We start from the raw sequence: 12,471 nt of genomic DNA, 5'->3' as shown, positions 1-12,471 counted from the left end.
TCTTCTCATACTCCCGAGATCCATCTGCTGTCAATTTTTGTGGATTCAGCTTTCTGAAATCTGTTTTCTGCTCTGCGTGTTTTGACTTCCATTGTCCAGGCGAGGACTCATCTCTCTCCAGGACCGCTGTCCCCTTGTGAGGCTCCGGTGCTCGGCTGCTCCGGAGCGCTCCTTACCTAGAGTGGGTGAAGGACAGCCCACCCTGGGGAGGTGTGTGAAGGATGTACCTGTTCCCCCTGCCCCCATTTTCTCACTTGGCTAATCCAGTTATGTTTCTGAAACACAAATCACTTCTCTTTCTGGAAATACCCCAATGACTCACCATTGAATTTACAGAATGAAGTCCCCAAACCTAAGTCCGTCCACTTTCTTTCCCATGGTGTCTCTTCAAGCATTCTGTGCTCTGCGTAACCATGCTGAATGACAGGCCCTACCCACCAAATATAATGTAACTTTTTAACCTCAGAGTTAGTGGCTCATGGAATATTCTGCCGAGTTAGCTAAGCTCCCCTCTTCCTTCCTGACTCAGCCTGAAGGCCATCTCCTTGGTGTAGCCGCCTTAATTCCACTCTCCTCCGTCCCATATTCCTCAGCAGAGCCCCGCTCACTGACTATCACTGTATTAACTTTATCAGTGGATAGCATGAGTGTTTCTCAACCAGACTTTACAGTGCTGGAGGTCAGACATCATCTCATGGTCAGCTCTGAGTCTCCAGGGTACTCTGCGTTCACCAGTCTGAAAATAATCTTCTTAATTTCTTACTTTAAGAAAGGGTGATTTTTTTTTTTTAACAAAAGAAAGCTTTTAAAAATAGCAAAGAAACAGTTACTTGTTTTCAATGTACCCGAGCAGTGAATTCCCTCAGCTCTACTCTATTAAATACACTTTTTAAAGTCCCTTGCAGTTTTATTATTCCAGGTGCACGGCTACCACAAGAGGCCTTTGTAGTTCACTGCTATAGATGTCATTTGTTCCCATTAAGCAAGTATATAAGATGATTGTCTAAATTTACGTTGACCGTTCTAGAGGGTATTAAGTCAGGCAATAGATCAAAAATGTAGAAATTGACTATTTCTAATTTGAGAATTTTCTTTTAACTCAACACAATGTATCCGTGTTCTTTCTGTGACTGTAAGATATTTTAAAAGAGAAGCAGCCAGATTTGACTGTTATCCCAGTAATTCAAATAATACTCACAGCTGTCTCCATTACTTGGGTATTTAAGTGAAATTATAGGAAGTGGTGGTGTTACGGAAATTAGAAAAAGGGATGCTTCTGGTTCTGACTGAGCATGTTATCTACTAAAGTTTTTTTAACTTATGGAAAAGATGAAATCCAGGTGTTGATTTCAAATATTGTATTTCTTAGACCTTTTTTTTTTTTTAAACTTACTTTAAGAAACTAGGATACGAAAATACTGAGAAGATAAATTAACACAAATGGGCATACTTTATATTACATCAGACAACTCCATTATTTATCATTTAGCTCAAAAACAAACTTAAAATGTAAATAAGCATCTTTTTTTTTATCATCTCTCAGTGAAGATACATACTCTTATACATTAGTTCTGGAATTTGGGAACAGTTTTTATTACTTTTTTCAATCATTTTTTCTTATATTTTTCTCCCCTTGCTCATCTTTTTGAGTGGTGAAAGTATGTCTAATGTATAAAAATCAGACACAGACAAATGTTCACTCTCTAGAAAATATCTGACATGTTTTAATTTTCCTTCCATTTTCTGAGAAATAAACATAATACACAAAATACAGTAAAATGCACTTTTCCCATTTCAAATAAATATAGTTTACTCTTGTAAAAAATTTAATAATCTGTGTCATTCACCACAGCATCTTAATCAGTGAAATAAGGCAAAGAAAATCTCTAGTTAAATCATCACTTACTTTTATGATTCCCACAGCTTCTTGCTGGAGAAAAGGAAAACTATTCTCTGTAGAATTACATCAAGACTTGAAGACTGCCGCTTCTGGTCTGGTGAAGGCAACGATAAGCTCCTTTAAAAAGTATTTAGTGTCAGTTTGGCAGAAAGAGAGCAACCAGATCTTTGCTGAATGAACTACGTTATGTGTAAACTTTTTTGTTCATACTTCCTAGAGACCAGACTGCATTCTGAATTATAATGATTCCTTTGTATCACACGAGTAATTTTTCAAAATTAGTGGTTAAGTATTTAAATTAACAGTTATGTATGTAATACAAACCCAAGACAGAATTTTAAAGCTCTATTAACAGGAAAGGTTAAAAATAATGGTGCTATACAGGACAAATTTATCCTTTTCACAATTGTTATTCTTAATGTTATAAGAACTGAAATCTACTGAATTATACAGACTTAACCCAGACTCTTATATACACATATATCCCTGATCAGTTTAAGACAATGTTTTCGTTTGCTCTTGTAAGTAGTAAAGATGTTTTCAGTAACTGGCAAAAATCACATTTAGGTAGTCACCAGTCTTCAGAGTGTACTTCTGTATAATCTGTTTACCCTCAAAAGAATATATCACCAAGTAATAAAAGTCATTAGTACTGTCTAACTTCCTATGTTAGCAGTTAATTGGAACTTTATATACTAGCAAGCTTATGGGAGTAAATCAAACTTTACTGTAGCTCCAATCCCACCATAGCCTGGCTCGTTTACATGGATGCAGAGATGCTGGCCAGACTATGCCAAACCATAAACCTCGAAGCATAACTGTGTTCCAGAAGAATCGTACGCAGGCTGTAAAGTGGGTGTTAGATCTGTCCTCACCATTAAAAAGGGCATCAATTACTGTCCAGGTGATGCCTTATAATATACGGAACTTCTCCCTCTTCCATTTAAAAGGTGGAAGATTATATGCCTGGGTATCCTTTTATAGCAACATTTTTATTTCTACACATTTCTGGAGCAGTTAAGCATGTGCTCAAAAATGCACAAGTCCCATAAAATACATTTGTGGTTTCCTTCTTTGACGTTCCCTATAATTCCTCCATCTCAAAGTGTGTGTTAAAGCTGTTGGCCATGGTTGTGTGTTCAAAGATCCTCGACAGGCTTGGTTTCAACAGTTCCACTGAGTGACAAGGCAGGTGCTGTGTGGTGTCGCTCTTCAGGGACATCATCTGTTCTGTCCCAGGCTCCCGTCTATCGTAGTAGAGAGCCCAGAGCAGAGTAATGGTGAGAATCATGGCCAGGATCTGCGTCACGCCAATGGAGATCCCCAGAAACCTGAGCACTTGCAGTTGTTTGGTTCCTCTCAAAAAGGAATACATTTTCTTCCCACAACCCTGTAAAAGAAATAACACGGTCAATATTACTTTGGATGGGTTACAGAGGGCCAAAATAGTGAAGACAAATCATCTGTGTCAGTTAGTGGAACCAAACAGCTTGGAGTTATCAACTTCAAGACACTGACTCTCAACAGGGAGCTCCTATGAACAGCCAGAGGAGAGATACAGGATGTGCACTCTTTGAAAAACCTGCCCATGTGATTCCGAGGAGCCTGCTCCTTCTTCCAGCGTCCTCACCACCTGAAATCGAGAGCCACTTGTATAAAACACAACATCTAGAGCAGGGGTTGGCAAACTTCTTTTTGTAAAGCACCGGACAGTAAATCTTTTCAGCTTTGTGGGTCACATGCTCTCTATTGCAACCACTCGTCTCTGCCACTGTTAACCTGACAGAAGCCATAGGCAGTAAATGAATGAATGTGGCTGTGTTTCAGTGAAACTACACAGACAGAAAAGACAGTAGCCCAGATGTGGGGCCCAGGCCATATAGATCGCTGACACCGGATAGAGACTGATCTGAAATTCTCAAAAATAAAATTCCATTGTTATTATTTATATTCACCCCTCAGATTATAGCTCGTTTGACCAGAAACTTTTCCCCAAAGGTTAAGAGCATTTCCCCAATGTGTTGCTGAAACACCCTGGTGGGGAGAAATCAATATACTCCTCCCCCCACCAAACATGCACATACACCTCTGTAGCAGAAATACACATGGGGGAAATTTCGGGCATGACACCCAGTTCTAATTCTACCAGGTAATGGGTTGAAAGGCATCTTTAGCTCCCCTACAGGCTAGAGACATCTGACTTTAAAAGATTAGCGAAGTTTGTGCTTGGTTTTAAGTACAGAAGGCTTAGAGTTGTCTGTGGTGCACACAGAAAAGAATTCTGAAAGAAAAGGAGAGGAGGGAAAAAATAGTAAGAGGGAGAAAAGCCATGACCAAGAAAAATGGGGGTTGGGGGGTGGCAGAGCAAAGAAAAGGAGGTAGAATGGGTCTAACAATTATCATAAATCACATCCCCGGAGACCAAAGCACAGGCCAACCTGCCATGTCTCCAGTGAACCCACAGCGAAGAAATGCGAATCCACTCTTCTAGAGGGAAGCTGATTTCAAATTCCGGTGAAATAGAAAAGGATTTTATAACTAACAAATTCAAGAACTTTGCAGATTTTGAGATTCTATTCTGCTCGGATGCTAAGAAATTGGCCTGTCACAGTTTCATGCATGCTGGCAGCAGACACAGACCAAGGATGTTATTACTCACAGCAATAGCCAGAGTATGTGCCAGGGCCAAGGGCAGCAGGGGGAGGCCATGCACACACGGTAGACGGCATTATGGGAGAGGGACCCCAGGCCTAGGGAAGCCTAGTATTTTATAGTGGGAAGTCCCATCCTTTGCACTGGAGAGAGACATTATCTTCATTAGACTAGACAGCAAACAAACCTCCTTTTTCCTGGAGGGAGACACTATGTCTACCTTCAAGGCTGTTTTCTATGTAAATACCCTTGAAAAGATAGCCTAGAACAAAGGCAGCCAGGGTTTCTGCTGGTAAGATATTTAGAAATGCAAGCGACCCATGGAAAATCATGTCCCAACAAGAACTCGACTTTTCAGAGCTTTTATTCTGAGTCTGTGGTAAGATTGACTCCATGTTTACCCTATTGAGGCAGCTACTAGAATAAAAAGAAACTAAAAAGTATTGAAATAACTGCCTCCTAGTTTTTCCCCCAGATTCCATAAAGAACTCAGCTAAATCCAGGCAAGCAAGACCACTGAATCAGTTGTTGGTTTGTGCATTATATTGCAGGAGAGGAGTGAATAATATATAATTCTTAAATTTCCAAAGCACTGATCAGAAAATGTACCCCAATAAGGCATTATTCTCAAGGAATTTTAAAAATCATGTAAAACTAGTCATAAACACATTTCAGTAACTTTTTTTCCTAGTATATCAAGTAATGCGAATTAATAGCAAAAGATTAGCAAAATGTCATCAATTTCACCAAAAGTGAAATGAAAATATTTAAAATGGCTTTGGATTATTTAGTTGATTTTTTACCAATGTTTTCAGTACTTATGACAAAGATGGATCTTTAACGAATTTAGAAAGAATAAGCATGGGCATATCAACATTTTGGTAATAATAATTACAGTAAATTTCACATTTAAAGGTAAACCTAAAAGTAAAGGTAAATCACTCAAGAAATACATATGCTAATGATTCAACCCTATGAAATGCTCTTAAGTCAATCAGCATTTGATTTTTTACCTTTTCAGTAGTCTCTGGTGTTTAAATTTTACCTATATAGTTCTTCTTATTGGCATAAAATTTCCCACCCCATGAGGCTAATCCATTCTAAGCTGAATAACTGTGCAGGAAAGCTAACATTTCTTTTTTAAATCTGTGAATAAAACAAAGCAGAGACTGATAACTAACCAGCAGTCTATTGTGTTTCACATTTTGGCATTGGGCAAAGTCTGTTTCAATTTTATTTTAAACAATTACATTTATTTTTTAAAATAAAAGGTATAGTAAACTCTATCATCCAGGGTGTTATGGGAATGTGATATATCAGATAACATTAAATGTTCTAGCGTGGGAAGGGAACTTAGAAGTCAGTAAGTTCAACTTTTTAACTTTTAAAAATATGGCAAAAAAGCACTTCTAGAGTACCATCCGCAAAACTGGCAGAGAAAGGACCCTCTAAATAGTCTCTCCCCCGTATAAGCAATGAAAGCTCTAATAAAAATTGTCAGAATCAACTTTTTTAGAATTCTGGAAATTAACCAAAATGCTTGCAGCAATCTGAGGAGCGTTTATTCAAGAAAAGCACCTGAATCTCAGTAAGAACAGCAAGTTTTGTGGCATTTTAATTTGCTCTACTCTCCTCTCCCCTCCCAGCTCTGCAGGAGCCTTGAAAATAAACAGCCCACAATTATGGTAAAAGCCAGTGGTCTGGCAGCCACCAGAGGCAAAAGAATACGGCTGGAGTTCCTTCAAAACCCCCTTCTCAGAGAATTGTCATTATTTGTCCTATCTGGTGGTTCCCTGGAAGAGCTCACTTGCAAGGCTGTCTTACTTGATTTGACTTGCAGCTCAACCAGGGCAGCAGCCTTTCCCTCTGGGAATATTTGTCAAAAGCATTCAGAGGTAACTGTTCAGCACTGAGGCTGCCTGAGGCAGAGGATAACAGTTGCATACAATGGGTTAGTCAAAAGCTTAAAAGGAAAAACTGGAGAATGTGAAGTCCATACGGGGTTTGGCAAAGCTCTGACATATTTGTGGGGATCTAGAAAGTTAGATATGTGACTAGGACTGTGCTCAAGCCCAGAGCTGTGCACATGCTCAAGAAAGACTCTCACCTCTGGCTAAACTTGAGGTTTTGTGCACCCTTGGCAAAGGCTGGGAGACTTACTGATTCCAGGTGTCTAAGGAAATCTCTTTTCATTCATTAAGTGACCACTAAGCTAAGTGAGCAGAGACTTCAGGAGCCACACATGACAAAGAGTACGAATTTCACAGAATTAGTTCAGAAAAGTAATAATGAACAAACACAAACAACAACAAACTTTGGAGGGGGAGACAGAGAAATCAAATCTCCAGAGTTGCCACAGTATATTATTTAAAATGCCCAGTTATCAACAGCAATAAAAATTACAACACATGCAAAGAAACAAAAATGTATGGCTCATACACACACACACACACACATACACATACAAGCACTTCTAAGGAGAATTCTCTGCTTCACTGGACAGCCCTTTCTACGCTTGGACAACACTAATTCTTAATAAACATTTTCTTGTTGAAAACTGTCTTCTTAATAAGGGTGCACCGGCCCTAGTTCTGCTCTTAACTGATTGCTTTGCCATAGGATGAAGAACCATGTCTGAAGCGTCCTCACTTTCTCTTTAGCCATTCTCTTCTCGGGGCTAAATCCTCCTAGTTCTTTCATGTTTTCCAGATGTAGTCACTTCGTCATCCTGATGATCTCTTCCTGGTTTGTGCCGATTTTTTCAATGTCTCTTTGAAAATCAAACTGATTTTTAACTTAAAAAAAACTAGAACATGCAAGAAAATCCAGGCTTTAATAAAAAGATACAAGATATAAATATAAAATAAAAGCACAAATCTCTCTATACTGCACACAATTTAATATTTCTCTGATGACTCAGAAGGCATTGTAGAAACTAGCCACATATTAGTTGTCATGCTGAATAACAGTGAATCATTCACACAGTTACTTAAAGTTGTGGGTCAACTTTTCAAAAGAATATTCCTCTTCTTGGGAAGACAGTATTTTTTCCAGAATTCTGTGTATAAAATAATTGTCTTCCTCAACCACTCTCTGAATTCTTAGCAGAAACGGTTCCGGGGTTTACGGTGCTCCGCACCATCCTCTTTGAAGTAATTCAGTCTGAACATCAGTTGTGAGCTTGCTTTTGAGCCAGTCAAGTAACCATGCATGAAGCTTACACTTCTTACACAGTGTAAATTTGGACATTTTTATCAAAAAGCAAGACAGAGTCTAGAGAAGAAAAAATATAGACGTGTCTCTACATAATCTGTTGTACTATATTCATAGATGTTTTGTTGCATGAACAAACATTTCTGTTGAGTGAATCAAAAGAGGAAACAGGAATGTTAGAGCTCAGAACTGCATTCCGTTTCACAAAGGTTTTTTATTCAGAATAGGAAAGAACTGAATTGCACTCATTTGCTTTTCTCAAAATAAAACACTCTGAGTGGATTTACCTTGAATATGTTTTCTCCCTACATAAAGCTATGTTACCCCTGTGTTAGTAACCTCAGATATTTCAAAAGTATGAGTAAGACCAGTCGGCTAACCTACTTTATTTGCCGCAATATTAAAATTCTGTCTGACTGTAAATAACAACACTACCTTTTCATCAGAGAAAAACCACTAATCCCTAAATTTCCTGGAATCTATTTGAAGACCTGCCGGGATGACTCGTTTCACTTGAGGAAATTATACACTTGAAATTATTCTCTGATCTATCTCCAAAATGAGTTTCTAAAATTAGAAGAACCCCCATGGCTCTTCGGTACTCAATACTCATAGGCCACATCAAAAAATTAGGCAGACCTCTCATGTGTTTCTGAAGGTGAAGTACAAATACAATCTAGGTGCCAACATGTGCCAGTATTGATATTTTTGTAATTGATTTTTCGTAATAAGCATAACTTGCAAGTTTGAAATGACTGTGTTAATTATCAGGCACAAATGCGTAATATTCAGCCCTATGTATTTTAAAATTGAAAAAGTGACTGATAGCAGTTTATGAGTTCATGAACTTCAAAGAGGTTGGAGCAAAAGTTCTCCATTGATAATCACAAGCTCTGTAGGGAAATACATCCTTCCTTAGGAAAAAAAAAATTAAACTGCAAGTAATAAAATGCACTACAGGACTTCCTGTTCTCTTACGAGTAAGGTTAACCAAACCCACGCGTAGGAATTGCAGTAGAAAAAATCTTCGTAAATCTTAAAAATCGACAGGCCCTCATATCTCATTTAGTCCTCACAAGATCCCCATTAGAGAGGCAGAATCCTCCAGAGTCAAAGACTGCATTTACTGGCTATTTTTCATTTTTACCAAAAATACATGGTTACAAAGAGACGAGCATCAGAAAACGCAGAAGGTGATATTCCCCGGAGCCAGGCCAGGTCCTGGAGCAGAAGGGCACGGACAAACTGCTTGTTCAGACGCTGAGTACACCTACATGTCCGTCCCTAAGAAGAAGAGCCAAGTGGGAAGCCACACGAAGCTGGCAAAGCCTTGACCTGAAAATCCACCTTCAGCCAGCACAAAAATATATATAACCAGAAAAATGCGTATTTTCCTGTCATTACTAGCAAAACTAGGGGCGATTTGTAAAGCTAGTTAAAAGTCTAATCATAGATCACCCATTTTTCTATTTACTTTAATCAATAGATTAATAAATTCCTGTTTTTATTGTCATTATTGTCATTAGCTACCACCATGCATGGAAGATGTGTGTTTATTAACGTTGTCTAGTGATTTGCTAAAGGTTTCCTATGAAGTAGCTCTATTTATTTCTGTAAAACTATAATGAGGTATAGGTTCTATTATCTCATTTAACAGATAAGGAAATTGAGATTTAGAAGTGGAAAAAAATCTACAAACCCTCAGCCTACTCCTCACCATGGATTCCACACCTTGAAATTTTAAAGTGTCTTAAAGTATGGGCTTTGGAATCAAATAGACCTGAGCTGGTCACAGACTAGCTCTACACAATTGGCTTCGGTCACTTGGCCTTTTTGTGCCTCCCTTTTCTCATCTGTAAAATGGAGATAATATAGTACCTTCATAGAAATGTTTTAAGGCTTAAATGAGGGAATGCATGTAAAATACTTGTTCAGAGAGCTATATATAAGTGTGTATCCTATTTGAAAAATCCAGTGTGTATTTTTCAATCCCTAAATTACTTTGACTCTTAGCTATTACTGTAGTATATACTACCAACAGGCACTGTTCTAAGGGTTGTAAACATGCTAATTCATTCTCCAAACAGCCTGAGATGGGCACTCTGTTTATCCTCATTTTATGGGTGATAAAATGAAGCACAGAGAGGTTAACGACTTGCCCAAGGTCACACAGCTAGCAAGGAGTAGAGGGAAGATTTAAACCAAAGCGTCTAACTTTGGAACCTAGCCTTAACCTCTGAACCAGGCTTCCTCACTAAGGAAAACTCATTCCTAAAATCCTCTCCTTCCTTGACTTCCAGGACACTGCTTTCCACTCCTTCTCTGCCTACGATAGGTGTCCTCTCCTCTGCACTTCAGGGTTGCCATTCCCCAGCTGTTGTCCTCAGCTGCAGAAACTGCATCACTCTTTGCGTGGTCCCACCTCCTCCCATGCATTCATTGCCTCAGATGCACTGCTAACACCTATAAACTGTTAGTCACCTCATTTCCCCTACTCTGTCCTCCACGTCTTCACAGTAAGTAACATTTGCCATGGGAGCACAGCCTCCTAGCCAGACACCACACTCCCCCACCTCCCTTGCAGCTAAACACAGCCATGGGAGGCAGCAGAATGTGGTGAAGGCGGAGCATCATGCATGGGTGTTCTCCCTCCTAACTCCTCCTTCTCCCCACGGCCTGGACCTGGAAGAGAACAGGAGTGACTTTGGACAGGTATTAAAAAATGCAAGGTGTCTCACCATCCTCGAGCCCTGGACGAATGTGTGCAGGAGGGCTGCCTGGCAGCCTGCACCAGCGGACTGGTGTGAGAGACAGAGTTAGTCTTACCTTACCCAAGCCATTGTATTTGGAGGTAGCTCTTTCCTCATCAGTACACACAAAATCCATATCTTTGGCTGAGTTCTGTTTCCTGAACTTCATCTTTCCTACTGGGTTTCTGCACATGGAGGACCTGAGAGGAACCTTCAACTCAGCATTCCCAAAATGGAACTAATCAAATCCAGCCACTCTCCTCAATGAACAGCCTTTCCATCGGTCCAGGGTCCAAGTCAATGTCAGACGTCCCTGCAGCTTCCACGTCACTCACTCCCCACACCCACCCCCATTATCATTCCTTTCATTCTCCCTCCTAAATATCTTTTACATGCATTCACTCCTCTCCCTCCGCAGTGATACTTAGAATCACCCCCATGAATTAACCTGCACCCGTTTCCTCCCTGATTTCCCAGCCTTAAGACCCAATTCTCACCTCAACTCACTCTCCACAATGCCAGCATGAGGATTTTTAAGCACAAATAAAATTGTTATTTTGAGAGGTACTTTTTCAGGTCAAAAATATTATAATGGCTTTTATATCAGTACCTTCTAAAGGCAAAATCTGCAAGTCTCTACCAATAAAGCACCAGGGGAAAAGCTGTCTGAATAGTGAATAGGTAACAGGAAACTCACAACTGAACAATGCCGAGAAAGACAGTGAAAGAAAAGACGAAGGCATTTGTACACCTGAAGCAAAACTGGCAGAACAGTTCCAGGCCTGATTAGATCAAGCAGAGCTTGAGGATAAAAGGGATGTTTCCCCCGACCGAGCCCAAACTGGTCCTGCAGGGCTCTGAATGATAAAACAGAGATCACCCCAAGTCCGCCGCCACCTGATCCCTGCCAGCAGTTACTGAGCAGATAATGAAGTCAGCAGAGAGGCAGGAGGGAGTGTCTTTGACTTCATATAAAAGAACCCTGAGAATGGAACTTCGTGGGGCTATTCCATCTAAACAACCACTGAGCTTGAAAGCTGCCTGCTGTTTACTATCTGGGCAGGATAGTGCTTATCTGAGACTGGAGCTTCATTATTAATGAATCAGAAACCCACGACTGCTCCGTCCTAAGCCTTCCTTTCATTAGATGCCCCAAATGTGTGAATGCGTTTCTCTTTTCCTTTGGCCACTGCTCACAGACTTCGGTCTAAATTGCGTGTGTTAGCAGGACACCCAGGGCTCTTCAGAAGCCGGCGTCTTCCTTGTCCAGCCCCCCCGCCGCCGCTGCTCCAGCTGTGCTGTCTTGCTTCCAGTTCTGCTCTGCACTGTTGCCTTTTTGCTTGAAATGCCCTTTAGGACCCCATGCCACCCAAATGTTCTCTGCAACTGGCTAACATCTGCTTATCCTTTAAGATTGGAGGCCTGGTGAGGAGGGTATAGCTCAGTGGTAGAGTGCATGCTTAGCGTGCACGAGGTCCTGGGTTCCATCCCAGTGCCTCTATTCAACAATAAATAAATAAACCTGATTACCCCCCCACACACACACACACAAAAGACAGCCTAATGAATTACGATCCCCTCTGTGTGTTCTCACGGCACATCTCAATCATAAGGACAGTGGTAATTAAGGATTGTCTACCCAACATCAGGCTCCTTCTCGTGCCCCAGTTCAAGATCACCTCAGCCGCACTTCCTTCTAGCTGATGGGAGGATCATTTCTGTGCAGATCTGACCAACTTCATCACGTTAGTGCAACGGGACAGGACCTGGCCGGGGGCCTGAGCTGTTACCTCTTCCTTCCTATCTTGGACTTTTCTTTCAACACTTGCCCCTACTTTTGTTTGTTTGGGGTGTGGCAATTTACCTGTTCCTGAGATGAATCCCACTAGCAGCTTAAGAGCAGGATTACCTGGGAGAAGACGGATCAATCCCCTAACTAGGTAGAGCTTGCCAGAA

The 12,471-nt window shown here is 40.5% G+C and overlaps 1 protein-coding gene across 1 annotated transcript in view; it reads right to left on the bottom strand.

The window, feature by feature from the left end:
• Window positions 1-1,695: 1,695 nt before the first annotated feature.
• TSPAN12 (tetraspanin 12) overlaps window positions 1,696-12,471 on the bottom strand; it is a 63,113-nt gene continuing 52,337 nt past the window's right edge. Inside the window, exon 8 of the mRNA XM_074367163.1 lies at window positions 1,696-3,290. Coding sequence (XP_074223264.1) covers window positions 2,985-3,290 — 306 coding nt within the window. The 3' untranslated portion in view covers window positions 1,696-2,984. The remainder of the gene's footprint in view (window positions 3,291-12,471) is intronic.

Source organism: Camelus bactrianus, chromosome 7 (assembly GCF_048773025.1).
Source record: "Camelus bactrianus isolate YW-2024 breed Bactrian camel chromosome 7, ASM4877302v1, whole genome shotgun sequence".
Lineage (NCBI taxonomy): Eukaryota > Metazoa > Chordata > Mammalia > Artiodactyla > Camelidae > Camelus > Camelus bactrianus.
The sequence above is the reverse complement of the archived record's forward strand: the minus strand, read 5'-3'. Positions and strand labels throughout refer to the sequence as shown.